Genomic DNA, 22,672 nt, shown 5'->3' on the forward strand with positions numbered 1-22,672 from the left:
GTTTGTTAATGTTAAATTGTAACTGCACATTGAGATAATTCATAACGGTTAAACTGTATTTAATAACTACATCTTGTAAAATAAATTACAAAAAAATGCATTAATTGTATTTTTGAGAACTTCGAATTATTATTTGCATTTTAGCAACTATTTTAATAACTTGTTTTTATATATAATGGATTAATAACAAAATTAATTAATTAATTATTAACAAAAATGCAACTAACACATTTTTTTTGGTAATTTATTTTACCAGGTATAGTTGTTAAAAATGCAGTCTATAAATTATATAAATTGATTATTTTTTTGAGCCCTTAATTACTTAGAATAATGTTTGACATTAATTTTGTAGTATAATTGTTTGACCGTATTAATAGTTACATTTTATTTTCATTGGAACAAATGTTATTCTACTATGTAAAAAATGATTATCTATATAGATGACAGGTAATAGATAAATAGTATAAGAGTGCTTTATTCTTTATTTTATTACAAATACCCAATAAACAAACATTTCACAAAACGTCAAGATTTCCTTGGTCTCTCAGAAATCGCCGAATTGAGGACAAAGATAATAAATGAATGACACCATTGATTCTTTTTTTAACACGTATATTTCACTTTCCGTTGAAAAATAATGCCGTAAATCGTCGTAGGAAATAATAGAATCTGCACAAAAATCAACTCACTCGGCGCACCACTATGATTCGCTTGAAATATTTACAGTGATTGAAACTCTCTCGCGATGTGAGGTCTTCGGTTACGTACAGGGGGTTGGCGTTACACGACGGAGGACGCATCGGACCCTTCTCCGCCATGTTTTCGTGCGAGAACCCTCGTAAGAAGGAAGGAAGGAAGGAAAAAGAAGGGTTTTGGACGAGGGTAACGTGGCTCTGGAAAAGTGTGGCGTTTCTTTTCATTGTACAGCGATAGCGAAAACGTGTGCAGTGCTAGCCTACCCTGTTCCTCCATTAATATCATAGAAAGACATCCAATAAACAACGAATAACGGACACAGTGTACCATAGAAAACGACGATTCCGTGAAACAAGTTGAATTCGTTACTTATTTTTTTTTCTTTCCTCTCTTAGGACGTGTCGTCGTGACGTAATAAATAACGGCGAGCGATAGTTAGTTTAAATAGCAATATGAATTATTAGTAGTGGAGTTTGCTGGATAGCGGTAGTTGCGAAGCGAGATCATAGACTCAGCTTGGCGACTTTTTTTTTCTTCCTTTATAATGTCGAAGTATAGTCGTAAAAGGGAGCTGGGGGAAAGGGGCGAAAAAGAGAGAGTGCGATAAAGTTTAATGGTCGTAGTCAGGAACATGCGACATTTACACATCGAGTACATTATACGTCCGCGTTACGTCATCCCGCGTCTTTTTCGTGGATTTTCTGCTGCGATTATCATCGCTACCAGATATTCAAAGGAATTCAACGACTTTCTTCCGCAGCGCAAAAAATACTGGATTCCCTTCTGAATTCTTTGTTGTATAAGATTAGAAATGGATTGATTTTGCTCTTTATACAAAGTCAGTGTCTCTTCGCGAAGAGAATTACACGAAATCAAACCTGGGACAAAGAGTAATTACTTAAGTATGTGATCGAGTTTTACGATCGAAAGGATCATTTGAAAGCAGACGTTTTTTTTATAAGGCAATGAAACATTATGGTCACTTTCAATTGAAAAGTACTTCACAATTTCGTGTGATGGGGAAAGATGTACAATGCTGGCAGAAATTTTTGGAGAATTTGAATATTTTTAGGCTATTGAACAATTTCTTCTGATTTATTACACAAGGAAAATGTAGAAATAATCTGTACAATGTTTAAATTTAAACATAGTTTGAACTATCGAAGTTATTCATAATTCTAGATCTTAAAAATTGTTTAGTAGTGCCTTTTAATTTTTTACAATATTTCCATAAAACAAGAAGTTTTTATTTTTTAATTTCTTTACATTTCAAGTATTCCTTTCATTGTTAAGTAACTGTATCATTTACAGTGAATATAATAGTTCGAACAGGCTTTTCAAGCACAAGGAACTATTACAAGGAAAATCTAAGCAATGAATAACATTGTTAGTGTTTCATTTTCTGTTGTATTATGATGTATTCTTTAAAACAGAAAAAGTGGTCGGAAACTTTCCACCAGCACAATACATATATAATAGAGATTGTTTCCAAAATATACAATTTAAAATTGTACTTTCAATTGATCTTCGAAACTTCAGTTTAAATTTAATTATTAGACTGCGAATCATTACACATTTATGTCAAATACAAATATAAAAACCACGATAATACACCAAATGCAATTAAATGTAATATTGTCCAGGCTCTAATGGTAAAATATTAAAACGAAGAATATTAATTTCTATTTAATTCCAATCTATCGAGAGAAATTATATTTGACACGCAAATCCGCAGTCTATTAACACTACTTCTATCGAAGATGTCAAAAAACACTTTTTGAATTTTTGACTTAAAATTATTTTCTCAGTTTAATTATGTTTCCTCGTTTGAATTTTGGACATTCCCTATAGCTAATTTTATAATCGTTATTAGGAAAGCCGAAAAGTCAATTCAGAATATTCGACTAAGCTTGGGAAAGAATTTTAAGTTAAAATTTCAAAAGGTGTCTTTTGATGCCTTCGGTAAAAGTAGTGTTACTGATACATGGTTTTATGTTCAATTATATGTACTGAATTAGCTACATCGAAATTAATTTTTAAGGAAAATTTGCATAATGTTCTTCGGATTACTACACAAGCAATAGTGTTTACTTGTAAACAATAAATCAAAAGAGAAACGATCATTTAAAAAAATGATTAAATAGAATTGATATTCAATTGATATTCAATTCTATTACTATTGAAAGAATCCTATTAAAAATTCTTATAATGTATAGAGCATCCTAAAAGTAGTACACCCTCAAAATTTCATAATTTGATAATTTTGCTACAATGAAGTAAAAAAATTTTCAAATTGATTAGGAAATATTCGTGTACTAATTTGTTGAACATGTATTATTACGAAAAGATATCACATGTTTATTATACACTATTCTCGCGAATAGTATCCAATTCGATCTGTAGAATTAGTACCCGGTAGTAATGTCCACCACTGAAGGTTGAGTCCTCTCAACAAGCCACGAAGCTCGACAAACGGATAGTTTTAATATGATACGTTGTTCAGTGGTGGTAGATATCGGTGAGACAATACTAATTCAATGATAACACTTTTTATAACGGTTTTTTTGCAAATGAAACTTTTATCAACACATTTGTGAGATTCTTCTGATTAAAACAAACCCAAACATGACATACTTCATTTTCTTCTAGTAAATTGTGATTTAAATTACTGTAATTTATTAAATAAGGAAATATGTTTTAAAATATATCGTGTTTGATCTTCCTTTAATCAGAAAAACTTGGCAATTCAATTGATAAAAGTTTCAATCAGTAAAAGTGAGAAATAGAAAAGTTTAACGTTATTGTAACGCAATTGCGTTAATATCCTCTCACCTATCTGTTTGTTTTGATTGTTCCGAAGTTTGAATCTCTTGCTCTTTCATTCGTGTCGTCCTTCTCTACAGAAGACAACCAGAGGGCTCGGCTCGGATCTTATCTCGACTTGGAATCTATACCTCTGGACGATTAGTGCTCGGTTGCAGTCCCGATTTTCGGGTACTAATCACGAGAATGTTGTAATAAGTATTAACACATTGTTGGTGGGAGATGCCACTAGGCGTCTTCCCTTCACAGACATTGGTAACCAGAAATACTAATCAGAAATAATACAATTATTTAAAAATTATTAATCATTTAATCTTCATTTAATTCTTCTGAATAGGCGTATACCGTCAACAATGTGTTAAACTATTATTCCAGAATAATACTGTGTAATTTGAGAGTACATATATACATGCACTGAGAATGAAATAGAGACAGACACTTTCGTTTAACATTTGGAGTATCGAACTGAGATTTGTCCTCCTTAATTCCCTGGATCACGACTCTTGTACGAAACGAATATTTACAACGATTACACTTTTTAGCAGTTCAAGTCATAAATATTACATTAATACTATATACACTCATCTTTCTCTCCGACTGTGTTTACAATATTCGAGTCCCATTTCATCGCTGTATCGTTGTATATAATTACAGTTTTTCAATGACATTGGCAATTACATTGTTGAAAACTGCTTGCTTCTGGTATTCTTATAGAAAAACACCTGGCCTCGCGACCGTGAGATCAACTGACAAGTCAAGATACTCTTGCGAGCCAGTAATAATATACTACAAAACTTTCAATTACGAGGAATACATTTTTATTAATTTCCTTCAAAGTGTTCGTGTTATGCAAGGGTGCCTACTATTTTTTCACGTCGTTGTGTTAGTACTAGAATTACCACATCCGTCAAAATGACGTGTTACAGTTTTCTTATTTCGCAATTATTGGTATTTTAAAAGTGTTAAATATCATAATTAATTTTAAAAATAAGAAGTTTTAAAAATAACAAATCGAAACAGCTGTCGTTACAGTTATTATAAGAATTAAATATTAATCATGTTAAACGTTCGATAGTTCTAGCGTTAGCGACTTATTTATGACCGATTATGCAGTACCTTACTATACTTCTTCCTTCTGAATTAAAAAACAGAAGTTAGATACTGTCTAATTACAATTGGAGGACGATAAAAATATTTAATGACTTTTTCGAATTGCAAATGATTGATGATCAGAACAATCCTAAAAATTTCTTTATTTTTAATTACTTTCACAATAAATGTTGAACTTTAGATGGTAGTCTTGATTTTTAGTCGTCAGTACCCCTAAGTTTATTAAGTGATAATTTCTTATTACTCGGAAGTCTATCAATTTTTTAATACTGGTGTTAATGAACAAGCTACCAAACTTTTGAAATAACAACTTAAAGTATCGTCATACAAGGTTACATCGTGCAACGATTGCTCCTAAATAATTAACGTCAGCGATGGTATGTACTATGTACATAGCATTGTATATGTAATAAAAATGGACGAAGAAACTTCGCCGTGTTGGTGGCGATGGATCTGGCAAAAGTATTTGGCGACAATGACTAGAATTGGAGGAAGAGCTTTATGAGCGATATTATTTGTGACACACTGGAAATGCCAGTTCAAATTTATCTTGTAATCGATGCAGGGTTTTTATACATATATTTGCAAGGCAGTGTGTCGTTAGAATTAAATGCAGTTCATTTTGATTTTGTGCTTTCCTACGTTCGTTATTCGGTATGGCAGTTTTTGCTATTTTTGATGAAACTATTTGCAAATATTAAACTCATCCAAAATTTAAATACAAATGTGTTACAAATATATTCTATAAGAAATTATAAATAATTAGATGCTTTGATTGAACCCCAGCTTTCAAGAATTATTTTATTAGTGTAACCAGGAATGAAAGATACAAGTTTCCATTTCATTCGAATTTAATTGTTGAGCTTGGAAATTTTTCTTTTAATAAATTCATAGTAGTTTCGATAAATATTGCAAATATTATTGAATAATGTTTGAAGATATAGGAAACTATAGAAACGAACATCAACTGAGGTAACTAAGAGCGAGAAGTAACTTTTTGTTTCTATAAAACAAAATAACAATATTTAAATAATTTAATATTTGTACTGTAGTGATATTTTGTAATAGTATAATTTTATTGATCGTTTATAAAGAGAACACCTAAATCGCTTTAATCTGTATTAAAAAGTTCTAAAATCTTGAAATTTTATTTTGTCTTCAAACGTACTTTACACAATACAGTTTGCGTCGGTCTCTTTTGATCATATGTACCTACTTAGAATCAGCGCCTAATGGTATCGAAACTGTACTGAATCGTGGAGAGCGAAATGCTCTGCGAAAACTACAACGTCACTTTGTTTGACAACCTGTGTAATTTGTGCTACCTGACGCCATGAACATGTAAGAAGATTTATTATTAATGAAGCAGATAATTTTAACATTCCATTGTAAAAGAACCATTCTAAGTATTGAGAAATACTTTAAAGCGATTCGAAAGTATACTGTTGGAATTTTATACAATGTCTTTCATGGTTATTGTAATAAAATTTCTAGATAAAAATTGTTCAGAGTGACGATTTTAATGAATCATTGTTTCTTATATGTTGGTCAACAAGTATGTAGTTTCAATTTAACCCTTTGTGATTCGAAGAATTTTAAATTTCTCACTACAATAAAGTACAAAATATATAGCACACAGCATTAATATATTAAATAATAAATGATAAATAATAAATAATAGATAATAAATAATAGACAATAAATAATAAAGAATAAATGATAAATAATAAATAATAAATAATAGATAATAAATAATAGATAATAAATAATGTGCAATAAATAATAAATAATAGATAATAAATAATACATCCAATCAATAAAATTAATCCAATTAAATACATTAAATTAAAATTGGTGGCGCTAAAGTACATGATATAATTATAATATTATCTACAAATAATTGTAGCAAAAATGTATAAAATGCAAAGTGATTGGAATGAAATTTAATTTTGAGTCTGCCTCGATATGGACCTACAAAAATTATCACTCTGTATTCTCTCTCATGTTTTCTATTAGAATATATCAAAGTGTTGCTTTGCTTTTCTTTCTTGTGAATTCAAAATTCCAATAATGTGATTCGGTCGTTGTTGCTATAATTGATGGAAATCTGTTGATGTATGTCAAAAATTAATATAAAATGTTGGACCACCGCATTGATATGTGTTGTAAAAAGAAGAATGAACACACTGGACCTCCGTGGGTTACCTTAACAAAACTGTAAGAGTATACCGAATCAATTTAAATCGCGTCTCGATACCTCCAACAGTTCTTTTTTTAAGACACTTTGAATTTAGTTGTTTCTTTTCTTGGAAATATGTATGCCAAACCTTGTCTTTCATGGATAACAGATACACATATATTTAGGTAACAGTGCATGTTTGCCAAAGGTCGAACAAGATAATGAGATTCGTGTTTGATTCTGAACTTTGATTCTGATTTCTGCTTTTTCTTCTTTTTGGTCTTGTTCCAGTGAAGATTGACCTTCGAAATCGTGTTCGCTAACAAATAATTGTCGAACAAGCCATACTCTCGGGCGGTTTAATGACCTAGTCACTTGGGAATCTCCTCAAGTGGAGATGGTATTTCATTGAAATCGCCGACTCAACATTTGAAGTGATTCTTAATTACTTCGATAAATGAATCTCGTGGTTTTGCAATTTCCGCCGAATAAGCATTAATCTGTTTCGAATAACACATTACTTGGGAATGAAAATTAAAATTCTTTTGTAACCTCTTCGAGAACCATGATTAAGAAATATTGATTACGAATAACAGATGTTTATGGGGGACTTTCGCCATTTAGAATTAATTAATTATTAATACTCTTTATTAATCTGCAATGTACAATGTACATTGAGAACATTAATCTCCAAGGAGAATTTAGCATTAAAAGATTGCACAAAAATATTTATGCAGATATAATTCAATTTGATTATGTTGTTGCTCGTTAAACTATTTTTTTGTGATACATTTAGTAATATTGATTTGATATTACTGTTAGAAATTAATGTATGATATTTAATGTAGGATTTTGATTATGCCATTGAATCATTTCAATTATGTCTCATAAACTTCTATACAAAATAAAACATAACTTGAGTAATTGTTATTTGTAAGTTCATATGCATTTTTCTTTGGAATTTTTAGAAGACCATACACCTGTTCGGGTAACGTAAGAATAGAGAAAGAAATGTCTTCTAATATATTAGTTTGTGAATAAATAAAAGTTTTCCAATATATTATTTTGTAAATACATAAGAGTTTTCCAATATTTTAGTTCGTAAAAAATAGAAGTTTTACTAATAAGATGAAAATATGGTATATACATACAGTGTTGGTTAAAAGTTTGGAACCACTTGATATGTAACGTCATAAATTAGAAATTACATATCTGATAAATATATAAAATAAAATAACAAAAATTATATACTTTTATATTTGAATAATACCCATACGTCAATGTTCCTTTATCATACACCAAAGTTTATCAATGAAAGTTGTTTACAAAATATGGAAGTTTTTCTTTTAACCGATGTATTGGTGTCAAACTTCTGACCGACAGTATATATTAAAATCATTGAAGATAAGCAGCTGTAAATTGTCAACTGTTGAGTACTCTAGACTGCATATCATAAATTACTCTCAATTTTTACTCGTGTTATATAATTAGAAGGTGTTAACTAAAAAGAGAATGAAACCTAGGAACTTTCCCAGGGAACTAATATATAAGTACATCTTGTTACATATATCATCAAATGATATTTCCCATTAACTCAGAAATCCACGGAAAGTTACTCCCGTGGTTACACAAGAAATATCGCCTATGTGATTAATTTGAAAGTTGTAAGCCTAAAAACCGCGGATATATTACGAAGACAACAATGTATAACAGATGAAAGAAAAAGATAGAATGTTTTGTTCGTATGATGCGAATTTTTATATATGCTGATTACCATCGAAAATTTTAATAATTATTGATGCAATACATAAATTCATTTCATGTAATGTAAACATGAGTTATATATTTAAATTTCTTATGTGACTTTGTTTTAGAAGTTTCTTTTGGAATGAATTAATATTATTTAAGGAAAATGTATCCGTATATTCTTGAAATTTGTATAGTATCAATTAATAGATGAATGTTGATTGATACGGTATACTCGTATATTTTTTTAAAGAAAATATACATTTCATGGTTTTGTAGATTATGTTTTGCAAATGTACGAGATCCATTTAGAGTATCTTTTCCTTAAAATTATTCAAGTGGCATCTTTCTTATTATAAACGTGTTTTTAACCAAATTTAAGGCGAGGATGTACATAATGTTTCAGCATGTACGTTGTACATAATTTAATTTAACCCTTCCACGATTTTTAGTTCACCTACTCATTTGAAATATTATTGCAGAAGTAAGAATTCATATACTAAAATAATGTTGGTATATTTTTTTAAATTCAGAAGTGTTCTTGAAGGAATGAAAATGCAACTATAATTTCCAAATGATATTTAATGTATTTACCAAAGATTGAACATATAATATGATTCGTGATTGTAAGGTAACCACATGTTTTCAGTTATAATATATTAATATTTACAATTGGAATTAGGGGAATTACCTGTTTTTGAAATCAATTCTAGTTTTGTACTAACGATATAAACACTACTAAATTAACTTAACATTTACTTAAAAATTGGGTCATTTTTAATGTGTTTTATAGTTCGAATATTTATTTTTTTAAATATATTTTTAGATTGTTGATCCTAAAATCATAATACTATTAATGAATAATCGAAATCGATTAATCAAATCTGATTACACTGTCGATTCGTATGATGGAAATTCAAATAATTAAATGCTTGATAAATGTTCATGAGATTACTAGGAATCTAAATAAATTAGACCTTTCAAGTAAAACAGTTTTGCATATTTCTCATATACTTTTCATATAAGGATTGGAATTTTACTATTTTAGAATGTAAATGTATGAACAAATATTTGTTTGAAAAATTAAGTTCCTCTTCGTATATTTAAGATATAACACAACTCCGATGTTTTACTGCATTTAAAATTTTTTAAAGGTCCTGTTATTTATTTATTATATGTGCGCCGGAACAATAAATAAAGAAAAACAAAACAAATGTTAACGAATTTAAAAAAAATTAGTACATATTTGAATCAGAAAATATCTAAAAAAAATCGCGGTAGAATACATTTTAATGTAATTTATGTGTTACGAAATTGAACACGTGAAACATTATTACATGTAATCCATCTACTGTAATTCATTTTGAATGATGCGTGTCATACACGCTATTATTCTTTTACCAAACTCAGAGTCCAACAAATGCCCACAACAGAATCACTCGAAATTAAAGCTATCTTAAAATTCTCTGGAATTACAAGAACCAAGGTTTAGAAAGCCTAGAAATCAATCAGAGTAAGTCACATTTTTGTTTTACGTAATTTAAAACTGTTTTCATCGTTAAACCTTCGAGTTGCGGTCTCAACTCGAAAAAGTTTTAATGATAGAAACATTTCTAAAATTCTTTAAATGCAAATCTGACTAACATATTCGACTTCTGAATCCTCCATTTATGTATACATGAATTTTCAATCTTCCAAACTTGTGTATGTTTTAATCTTTACATACAACATCGTACGTTAAGGCTGAAGCCAAAATGCATTCCACAGTTGTATCACCTGATGTATGAGACGCAGATCAACATACTGATAAATGTCCTCTCAGTGCCGCGTATTTTCGGGTGCTGTGTATACTGTATACCGTCAAAATTTCAGAGTAATCCGAGCTGGTCGCTGAAGACACGTAGAATCCCAGCTGAGAACCACTGTAATTCATCGAAACTCGGTTTCCAGACTGTTGAAAATCCGCTAGACCGTGAAGAAAGAATGGGAATATAGCAGAGAATAATTTCGAAGGGGCGCCTGTGCAACGAAGACGCGACTCGCGCGCGTCACGGCGGTTGCGAGGTTGCAGGCGCCGTCGCGGTTTCATCTACTGTCACGCTATAAAAACCGTTGTGCGCGTTCAAGAGAGCATTCTTCTCTTTTAACTGCTATGGACGGATGTATACGCGTCGATCGTTCTCTTCGTGGACCGGGCTGCCGGCTCAAACTTAAAATCAAGGAGTGCTGGCTGCCCGATCGACGATTTTGCTTTTGATTCACCAGTTTCCTCCAAATAGAATCCCCAAAACGTTGCGTAGGAATGTCGAGAAGTATCGCCGTGGAAAATCGATAATCGGCGAACGAGCATTGAATTCAACTCCGTACGGTTTGATTTTCCACTTTAAACTTTTGTTTCGATCGAGCATTCCGATCAAATCTCCGCGTACTTTCTGATATTCCGTCTTTTCATTGCATTGATCAGCTTGCCGTGCTGCCTTGTCAACAAGAGTCACTGTGTCCCTCTCGATTAGTTCTTTCAGATTACAGATCACTTCGGAGCTATCCTGGCTCATAGAGAATCTCGCGGAGGGCTGATCTTCCTACTGCACGTCGATGTTCCAGGGAACAATCAGTTCAACGATCGGATTAGAGTGCTTTAGATCAGAGGTGTCTAACTTACTCCCCTCGCGCTAGTAACTCGGAAACAGTGTTCACCCACTACCTCTACTCAAGAAGCTGCCCCGGACTGAGTATGTGGACAGTTCTATGTAGTGTTCAATACAAATGGGTAAAAGTAGGCAGGGAGAGGGTAACTTTTCGCGAGGGGAGTGTCACCACAGTGCCCATTGGCACTGATTTAGACACCCTCGCTTTAGATGAAACCGCCCAGAGCGTCGTGGAAGTCTTGCAGATAGGCGAGCAGTTGGGGCATCGTTGGACGATCCCTGGACAGGCCTAGCCAGCACACCGCCATTACGGCGAAAAGTTCGTCTGGACACGGCCGTGGTTGGGCTAATCGGTAGCCGTCGCGGAGACACGCCATCATCTCGAACGGGTCCACTTCGACATACGGTTGTTGACCCAGCGTTGCTAATTCCCAGAGGAACACTCCGAATGACCACTAGGAGAAAAATGCGGAAGGTGATTATTTATGGAACTTATACAGTAATGATCGCTTAAATTCCACAATTTGAGACTTCAGCAATAGAATTTAACCGAGCAGAAAATACAGGAGGAAGCTATTTCCTTCCAGTAACTGACTCGAGCACATCCTGACAAAGGCAGAGAATCGATACAGTGAGTGGAAGCGGGATAGATTCGCCGAAAATCAAGGGTTGAAACGCGGGACTTCAAAGCGATGCCGTACGCGTTAAATACAAACATGCAATAAAGAAAATTTCAATTGTAGTCATTTTAATATTACCTTCTCAAATGTAGTACCAGTGGATTTCTGAGATTATTATGATTAAAATGAGTCAAAACACGTTGGAAATCAGAGTAGCCTTACCGATTTAATGTAATTAATGGAATTAAAGGTTCATTTCCCCTAAATCTATAAAGCTAGACCGATTTACGTCGTGTTTGCACTTAGGTTAATGAGAAGAATCTCGATGTTCTATCGATACTATGACTGAGAAGGTAAGCTTGAAATGACTGCAACTAAAATTTTCTTTATTGCATGTTTGTATTTGGTCCGTGCGGCATCACTTTGAAGTTCCGCGTTTCGACCTCCGATTTTTGGCGGACTGTGACTGTTCCCCGTGATCCGTCCACAATGTGTTAACATAAAAATACTACTCGCCTCTTGCGTTATCTCCATTGGCCATCAAGCTAAAAGTGGGCAAGAGCAAGGGGATTATTCCACTGACGAAGCTCGGGCAATCTCGACTTTCTATGCATGGTCATTAGTGGTCCACAGCAATAACAAAGGATGGAAGCGAGATCGGATGCGACGGAGTGAGATGCAACTATAGAGAATTTTACTTTTTATCGTTACGTCTCACTTCATCGCATTCGGTCTCGTTTCTATCCCTTGATATTGACGCACGCCAATAATGAGCATGCGTCAGAAGCCGAGTCGGCCCAAGTACCATGAGTGTCTCCTTGCCCCTGTCCACTTTTAGCTTGATGGCTGATGGAGCTAACGTAAGAGATAAATAGTATTTTTATGTTAACACATTATGGACGGATCACGGGGATTCTCATGTTTTATATTCTAGAACTTGTGGCAATCACGAGAATTCTCGGCTTTTCATTGTTGTTATTTATCCCTTCAATAGAAACATACCTAGTCAATGAGTACAGTTAGAAATAAAACTACTGGTTCTTAATGTGTTAACTTAGTAAACAAAGAAAGCAAGTCAATTCATTTTTCTGTTTTACTACAATTTTCAGTCAATTTTTAGTTCCTTATTATAATGTACCGTAAATAATAATAAACATAATTTAATCTTTGGAGCTTTTTAATGTTAACTATGTTCCATAAAGGTTTTATTTTTAGCTTTCAAATAGCGTTAAATTATCTGCAGTTATTTTTGATGATATATAAATCGGGTGATTTTACTGATTATTTTAAAGTTCTAATTTTGTTGTTTGAAAGGTTCTTTCTTAAAAAGCTTTTCAAGCATATAACTTATTTATTATAGCAATTTATTGGGTATGTTATTGTCTGTATGAAACGTTTATGTTTGAGAAAATCAATAGTGAAACATAAGTGTTAAAATATTGGTAGACAACGAGATCTTCAAAGTAGACGATGACGCGTCTTATCAATGTCAAGTTATGATGCGACGGAGCACATAGATTGTAAGATACAAGTGGAATAAATTTCGATAGGCTGGAAACACTCGTAGATCACGTATGCCGGAACCATCGTTTAGTTCCGAATTTTATTGGAAGCCGATCGCTCGTTGTCTCCAGCAGACACCTAGGTGTCAACGTTTTATTGGCATTCGATACAAATTATGACCGTACCACGTCCGTAGCTGTGCTATATTGATTGTGCTGGAGTGTTTCCAAGGCCATCCAGCGAATGGGTCTGTTCTCGTTGTCGCCGAGACAATGGTAATCCTGAGGAAAGAGATCTCGCGCCAGAGCAGTGTCAGCTAATCGTACTCGAAGACTGCTTGGCTCGATTAGGCAATTTCGGGCAGCGATGTCCCTACAATCAACAATCGATTACATATAATAATACAATAATACAATAATAAGATAATATAATAATATAACAAAGTCTACATCTTTACATGTACTGAAAAAGATCAGTTAAAGGAAAAGAATGTTACTGTGATAAGAAATGTTGAATGTTATGTAAAAAGATATACAAGAGAACCTCGATTATCCGATTTAATTAGGCGACTTAGTCTATGTAAATAAAGACTTGAGAAGACATTTTTTAAAGCATGTTTACAAAATTCGATCGTATATATTTTATAATTTAAGAATCTATATTATTAAGATGGTGGATACAATAACTGTTAGACTCTTGGAATTTAAATATTTCGTAATATTTATTGGATTTACTATGAAACAGTTATAATTTATTGCTAAGTACAAAGAGTTCGTCATTAACATAACATTTTTAATTAAAAATCTCGTTAGGAAACTTCTACGAGACAATGCAAGGTCATAGATAGCAGAAGTTATGATAGAGAATATTTGAAAACTTAATTGCGAAATTTTCTATAATTTATCCTTCATGTTTTTATGCTTTATGTATAAAAGGAAATTAATATTTATGAAAATAAAATATATTGCATTGAGAAAGGATTGTTGCAAACAATAACAATTGTTTGAAAGATTAATGGAATTGAAATGATAATAAAACGATATGAATTTTGATGAAATTTACATTCATGATTATTTTTGGAAAAATATTTGATATGTAGTTTTTCATAGGCAATCATTTATGATGGAGAGTTATGAGCAGTACTCAAAGTTGTGTTAAAAGAATATTTTTCGGAATATGTCGAAAATTAGAAGTTATACGATAAAAAAGTTATTCTCTTTTAAATTATGTACTTTGCAATTGGGAATTTTAATTTCACATAAAAGTTTGACAAAAAAAATCATTTGCTTACGCTACATATTAAAAATTTGAACTTTTCTTGCAATTTTTCCTGCTAAATGTTAATTGATTTTCATACAACTTTGTTAGTGTAATTTATGAATCAAAAGAAATTGAACATGCTTTCAGAATTTTTTATTTTTCACCATGTAACAATAATCACTATATTTTTTGTTTTCCCCATTTCCAGATAAAAAGTTATAATTATAAGCATTTATTATGGACACTATCTTTCATATAAATTTCATCAAAATTGGTCATGCATTGTCTCGTAAAGTGTAAATATCTTTCTCTATTTAGCGATTAAAAAGTTTTTCATTTCTTGCTGAACCCCTTTAACTCTCGTGTATATTGTAAGGCCTTTGATACTTTTACAATAATGTGTAAAATACTGTTATTACTTTCAAAATTTTTAGGGACATTCAATCATCAATCATCAATTCGACATCCTGAGATCAGAACACAAAATAAGAAATATGTTTTTTGAAATGTGTTTTTTTATTATTTTAATTATATTAAAATTCTAACCGTAGAATATCGAAAATATCAACGAAATAGTAGTAATACATTGAATAAAACTTAAATATCAAGAAGTTAATGCTTAAGATGTATTATTTAATCCCTTCTGCTAAAATGACGAATCTGATTCATGAGCTTTTTACGCCAATGTAAACAATTATGAGCTACACTTGCCAGTACGTAATGTAAAACTCAGTAGTGGAATTATTTGATGATAAATTGTCAGTGTAGAAATCATTATTTCGGAAGGAAACATTAAATATCGTAAACAATATGTAAAAATGGTACTAATAATATTGAATTCCATAAGAATCAACAATTAGATGAGAAATAATTTAACATTTTATTAATCGAACAGGGCAATCTCCCATTTCTTTTACGCATCTCGAACGTTGCCTTTTGACTTCTATACTTTCTGTTTCCTTTTTTTCCTATCGTTTGTATAGTTAAGTTGTAGAAATTAAAATATTAATAATAATATTTATTTGAGAAAGTTGCTACACGCTTGTGAAAAATATGTAATCAGTAAGGTGATAATTGTGCAAGAAATAGTGTTTGTGGTGATACAATTTCACTTGTTCAAAAATCTGTACGACTAATTGTGAAATAAATATTACTGCCCAGTAATAACCAACTTAAACTGCTTATGCAAGAAAACTGTACGTTTCTAAATTATTCACTGTTCTACAAAATTAAAAACCATTAAATTGTCTGCCCGTGCAACATCACCTGCAAATACATTGCAGCAAAAGGGGTTAAACAAAATTTTCGCGAACTTATTCAGTTTCGCAACAGTAAGTTAGAGTAACAGATGCAATTACCTGTGTAAAAGCCCCCGACCGTGCATGAACGCCCCCGCCCTGGCAACCTGCGCGCCAACATGCACCAGATCCCTGGTCACAGGATGATGATTCCCGTCGGTAAGGTATAACTTTAAATTCAGCTCGCCCGGCGTACTGGTGTACGCCAACAACGGGCAAGAACTATCCAAGCAGGCGGCTGCGAGCGACGCTATGTTTGCATGCATTAATCCAGCCAACTGGGAACCCTCTACCACCAGCAAAGACGCCTGATAAGCGGACGCCACTTCTAAAAGTTCAAAGTTTTCGCATTAGTTGGACGCGCCATCAATTCTTCATAACGCTTTGACGCTTTAAAACTCAAGGCAGGTGTGCTTGAAACTGTTCAAAGTTTCTAAACGATTGTAAGCTTCAGGCACAATCTGTTTCTTTTGATGAACGAACATTTGGCGACCGTTACTTTGGCTTGCATTTATTAAAATTTTAAATAGCTATGTTACTTGTCGTCAACGCGGTATTGGGCAAGATATTAATGTTTTGTTATTAATTATTAATAATTAATATTTTATTATATTTAGACATAATAAGACTGTTTCTTTTTTTTAGTATTTTTGTGCCTCTTAGAAGAAGAACGCAGACTTTCTTCTTAGACACAATAGGCTACGTATACTTGGTTTGGAAAGCTAAATGCTCTTAAGTCTAGTTTAAACATTCATTTTTTTGAATTCTGTGAAGTCTTACGTAGTTCATCAATTAACCGTTCTACTTATGTGCGTAGAGTGCGCTTGAGTAAGAGGACATTTTGACAGTATCGGTAATACAGATCATAGACAAAAAATTCTATTTTATGTTTGGTTTACAAGTAATCTTAAATTTGTAAAAGTCTTTACTCCATAAATAGCCTATGTCGTAGTCAACGTATATTTCAAAGGATTTTTTAGTCGTGCGCAGTACAAAACTCTTGAAATATGAAATTCTTTGCCTAGATTAATCTATTTCATTTTTCGTTTGTGTTATTGTTTCGAATATCAACGGTTGGTACAAGACTTCCTACTTTATCGTGAACAGTTACTGCAGAGTTCACAGTGTTTTTATTGTAATAAACATGTAATTACTTTATTTATCTTACAAAAATTTTAGTATATGTGTTGTTTATGAAGTATAATACTTATAAACATTTTGAATGACAGATATATATTCTAAACACAATTTTTATGAGCAGTTTTCCAATTATAATGTTTTCAAGCTAGATGATTAAACACATTGTTGTTTATTTTGTTATTAAATAAGATAAGGAGGAAAAATTATATGTGTTTTTTTATAACGACGAACGATAGTTCTGTAATTTATCATGTAATTAAAAACTTATACACTTCTTTTGAGAAAAGTATAATTAATTTATATCTACAGTGAAATAAAAAATAAGAAAATTTTTGTAGACCAAAAGAAGTATTTACTATCAAGGTATTAACTCCTCACACATGATAGTCTTAACTTAACATCATTGTAATTAAATTTCTAGAGCTTCATCGCTCAGACTTAACTACAAAATTTGCAAACCACGTTTCAAAACTTGTGAAACAGGAGCTACACAATTAGACTATGCATACTTATGCAAATCTATGTATAAAACTTCACAGATAAATTCAAACAAATGTAAACAAAATGTAATTTTCTCCACGAAGAAAGGAAACCGTGCAGAAAATTTCCGTAAATTAAACATCCACAATACAAAATTTTAGTTATATTTTACAAAATTCTGTATATTTTTACATCTTTCATAAACCTGTACGTCACGCGCCCGCAATTTTTCATGGTCTATTTACACCGTGTTGTTTCGCTTACCATAATATCATACTCCATACGTACATTCGTATGCATACTGACATAAAATCCGTAGCCCGTTGATCCGCGTAACTCGTTAAACGCGACGGTAAACACTTGCTAATGTAATATTAATACCTGTCACTGTTTTAATGATGACTTCCTGTTCACGACCAGCCAACTCAAGAGTGCCTTTGTAAACGCGGCCGAACGTGCCCTCCTGCACCAGATTGCGACAGTAAAGCGCGGACCTGGACACAGCCAGCGCTCTGGCCTTCTCGCAGGGATCGTTCGTCTGCAAATTAACAAGGTGGAAACGACACGGATATTAAACCCGGTGTTCACAAACATCAAAGGGATTCCTAAACAATTCGCGGCCGTTCCACGGCTTTCGATAGTCCCATCCGGGATGCATAATTCATCACCGAACAAAATCCCTTCGCGTGCTGGCGGCAGAGACGAAGGGGATAGCGGAGGGACTCATTAAAAAAGCATTTGTCGCCTGTAACGAAACGCGAATAAGATCGCGGAGCTTCCGAAGGACAGGCAAGAAGAAACCAAGTAAGGAAGGACAATCCCTCGGCTTCGTGTCCGTCGTTATATCGTCGTTCCCATCGCGCGTTTCCCTTTGTTCGCCGACAGTTTTCCCGCTCTCGGGGGTTCTTGCGTCACGAAGCCCAGGAAAGCTGCAAAGCGGCGCGACTACGCGGCGAGCAGGCCCGGGAGGGTGGCCGGTTATTCATTAATTTCAATTTTCCGGAGTTTTGCCTCCGGCCCCTCCCATTCCATTTGCGCGCGCTTAGGCGTACGCGTTCGGGGCTCTCTGTGCGTGTTTCCGCGACCCGTGCACGCATGACCGCGGGGCCGTCGAGGGGGAAAAATAGGAGCAAAAAGGGTGAAGAGGGAGAGAGACGGGAAGGTGGAAGACAGTCGAAAACCAGCTCGGAACGTATTAGCATGGCGCAAATTACTGGACGATGTATTGGATTTGGAAAGGGTATGATGACAGTGTTGGCAGGGAAAGGGATGAAGAGGATGGAACTCTGCGGAGTTGACCGTCATTTGGCGGAACTCGGGGCGCGAATGGACACGATCCAATAGTTTTATATTGAAACGCGAGGGGTGTTTGATATGTAAGGACGCCGGTGTGATGAACGGCTGAACGAAGTGAATTTGGGAAAATTTTTATTTGAAAGCTTTTTCACCTTTTGCATTACAGCAACGTCTCAGACCCGTGGTGAAGATTTTAATTTATTAATTGTGGAATTTAGTTTTAAAAATGTCTCGTTTTGCACGCGATAAAATCAGAACATGAAGTGTGTACTCATCTAACGCAAAAGGAATGCTAAGGTACATTTTAATGAAAAACTGAAGCAAACAAACAAGAATTATATGTTCATTTGAAAAAATAATGAATTCATGGTTGAAAGAATTATTTTATTGCAAACCTTAAGATAACGTATATACTCGTCGAACACCATTAACTGCTTAAAGAGAATCTAAGAGGGATAAATATTATTCTTTTGTTATGAATAATTATTTTTTGAAGTATATACGTAGATACGCCTAAAATTGTTGCTTTTTTAATAAATTATTAATGGTAAAGTAGTTGTATCGATTATAGCTGAGAAGTAAATCATAAGGCAAGGTGTTAAGTTCATTGTTGAAGGGGTTGGTGTCTATTCTCTTTAAAATTATATTTTAGTGAATTTAAAGTAGCTTTTCTTAGAAATGTCAATTCCTTAAAATGATTAAACCAGCAATCATTGATTATTTCTTTTTATTAATAAAATTATTGTTTTTTTATTTAACAGGTATTTTTAAGTATTTGCATTTTAAATTCGTGGAGTGTTTCTCTTTAAACGTTTCGGTTTGACAACAGGTAGAAAATAAATAAGTACTAAATTATGTCTTTTATAGACATTTTTCCATACATTTCCCTTTTAAATAATTAATATGGCATACAGAGATTCGTTGAGTTGAGGTACTTCAATTTATTTAATGATTTTTTTTTATATTTGTTTTATTTATTGCTGACAAAGTATATTTTATTTGGCAAAGGAAAGTTCACTGTGAAAGAGAATTGCATTTATGTTTAAAAAACACGTTTTGTAGCATTTGGAATTAGAGTTAACTGCTTTTGAACTCTTGCAGTTGCATTTAAATAGATGTCAGCGTAGTGGACACGTGTACAAGGTCTGTTTAATTATAATTACCAATCACAAAATTCAGCTGAATCGTGTGTCACAAACTGACAAAATGTACAATACGTTGCTTTTGTATTTATATTGCTTTTTGGTAAAAGTATTGAGTACTAATTAATGAATATGTAACAAATTTGGAAATTCTTCAAATAATTTTAATATTCGAAGAATTGCAATTACAATTTTATAAAATTTAATTACGATTCTAGGAATTAAATCAATTTGATTATCGAAATCCAAATTAATCTATTGACTTCTATCATATTTCTATTGATTTGTTTTAATTTAGTTTTCATCGTAATTTTTAATTATTTTATACATAGTCCTATAGTTTCTTGCTATTCAGCTAGAGATCAGTGATTAAAGAAGATTTTAAAAGTGTTTTATACAAATTAAATAAAGAATCGATAGTAATTCGTTAATGTTACATATAAAGCAAAGTAAATAATTTAGAAAACAGGTATAAAAGAAATTAAAGAGCCAATTAAGTATATTGAGCGGGTTACCCTGTTTTTATTATTATTACGCTTTAGAATCATAAATTTAAAGAGAAATAATGCGATCACTTTTTGCAATCAATTATTCTTTCAATTATAGATTGCCTCTTCAAAAGCACTTGATATTATCATGTTAAAATTTAATATGGCTTCAATAAAACTATTGCTGACATTTGTTTTACTTTTTAAAACGGCAGAAGTGTTGCACTTGGTTGATTCTCGATACGCTCAACTGCGAATCAGCAATAATAATGCAAACAGCAGTTCATCTCCTTTCTAATTTTGTATACATAAACTTGTTGTGTGTAGTTTCGCATTCGTAGCTCGGCGCTTTCGACAAATTTAAATTGTCTCATCACGTTTTCATTAACAAACGAATAAGGGAGAAAAGAAGGCGATAAGCAACACAGGATTCTAGTGCAGTGGAAATGGACAGAGGGAGAACGAGAAAGCGAAATCAACGAACGGACGGAACACGTCGATGAAAGGCGGAAATAAAGAGAGAGAAAGAGGATTAAATTGGAAATAGACTTGTTTTTGGACGCGAAATTTTAATAGCTGCCTTACCGACACCCGCGTTGTTATAATAAAGGTCAACGTGACGTATCCACAAAGAGTTTCACTTAAATTGAATATCTAACGTTTTGTAAGTATCACTGAAGATTTGAGACGATGACTAATTATAAGAGATGTCTATGTAATTTCAATAATGTCATTTTTAACGTTGGTTCAAGGTCACCGTTATCTATTTGTTATGCCGATATCAGCTTTATATAATTAAGAGAGAATAATAAATATGGTATTTTAAAGACCTAATAAAGTACACTAAATAAAATTGTAAAATAAATTCAAATAAATCAAATAAATAAAGAACATTGAGAGTAGCAAATTAATTGTTCACGTGTACCTATATATTATAAATAACATTGACTTTCATTAAATTGTTCTAAAAATCTTTACCACGGATTTCATTCGTTATTACACGGCAAAAAGTGAAAGAAGATATCTTTCTGAATACAATTTCCAGGAAAAGAGTTAACCATACACATGCTTTTTTAACACGTAGATACCTTATTCATCGATTCATTGCACTTCATAAAATAAATTGCCGTAGGACGATAAAATTAAGCCTTTTCTATACTTACAGGCAACGTGTATAATTGGGAGCATGCATTGCTATTAGTCGACGAGAAAAAAGAAAGCATAACGGGTTCGCGATTGCCGCGGTAAATGAATGGGGAACGGAATTGAACCGTCGTCCGAACGTTTTTTGTTGTAATGAATGTAGACTGACGAATCGCTTTTATACAATCACAATCGGGCTATTGATTTAACGGCGCCGCGAGCGAACTTTTTTGCTAGATGCGCACGTAGCGGCAATTCGTTTTATTTAGTGGGAGGATATCGTCAAACATCGCCGCGCCGTTTGTTTTTCGCGACGGTGAGCACTTTTAATGCTTTATTCCTAGAAAACCGGACTCCTCGCGCCGAGGACAAGGTTTCCATATAGATCCAGAAATTTATAACAGATTTTTCAATTGAATACATTTACATCGCGAGGAAGTATGAAGAAAAAGGTCCTTATCATCAATTTTTAAAACTTTTATTTAACCCTAATCGTACCATGTGTTTTAATAACGAATCATACCACAATGTGACTCTCAGTCACTTATGAGAATAAAAGGAACGATTAAAATGTTATTGTTTTTGTTTATAGAGCCTAAATTTTAAAAGTCCCAAAAAACTTTTGGAAATTCAATATGAAATAATCAAAAAATTAAGTAAAAATTTCAAATGTGACTCAGAGTCACATCGTGGTTCGATTACGGTTAATACTAGGTTTACGGACATTTATTGTATATTTTATTCTACGGCTCCTAGCAAAATGTTCGTTCCTTCGGATTTTGGAAATTAGAAATTTAAAAATAGATAATTGAAGTACATATTAGTATAATTGCCTCAATCAAAGCCGACGTAAACATATACTAAATAATGTTTATTAAATTCAATACGCGTCAAACTGACGCGCTCCATAAACCTAGTGTTAACTAGAAAAATTAAAAGTAAAAAGAACTTTATATTTCAGCATTTTGTAATAGAAAAATAGAGAAAATAATATAAAATGATATTTCAAATGTAATGAAACGTGCATAAGAAAGAATGAATCGCAGAGATGTGGTATTGATGTTGATCTCTTCTGATAATGATCAACAAAATTGAGTGTG

At 32.7% G+C, this 22,672-nt stretch overlaps 1 protein-coding gene across 1 annotated transcript in view; it reads right to left on the bottom strand.

Annotated features, from left to right (window-relative positions):
- Positions 1-616: 616 nt before the first annotated feature.
- LOC116426099 (tyrosine-protein kinase Dnt) overlaps positions 617-22,672 on the bottom strand; it is a 208,441-nt gene continuing 186,385 nt past the window's right edge. The window contains exons 6-9 of the mRNA XM_031974585.2: positions 17,885-18,041; positions 15,944-16,211; positions 13,511-13,697; positions 617-11,657 (exon numbers count right to left, since the gene is read on the bottom strand). Of these exons, the coding sequence (XP_031830445.1) occupies positions 11,409-11,657; positions 13,511-13,697; positions 15,944-16,211; positions 17,885-18,041 (861 nt within the window). The 3' untranslated portion in view covers positions 617-11,408. The remainder of the gene's footprint in view (positions 11,658-13,510; positions 13,698-15,943; positions 16,212-17,884; positions 18,042-22,672) is intronic.

This window comes from Nomia melanderi, chromosome 12 (assembly GCF_051020985.1).
Source record: "Nomia melanderi isolate GNS246 chromosome 12, iyNomMela1, whole genome shotgun sequence".
Classification (NCBI taxonomy): domain Eukaryota; kingdom Metazoa; phylum Arthropoda; class Insecta; order Hymenoptera; family Halictidae; genus Nomia; species Nomia melanderi.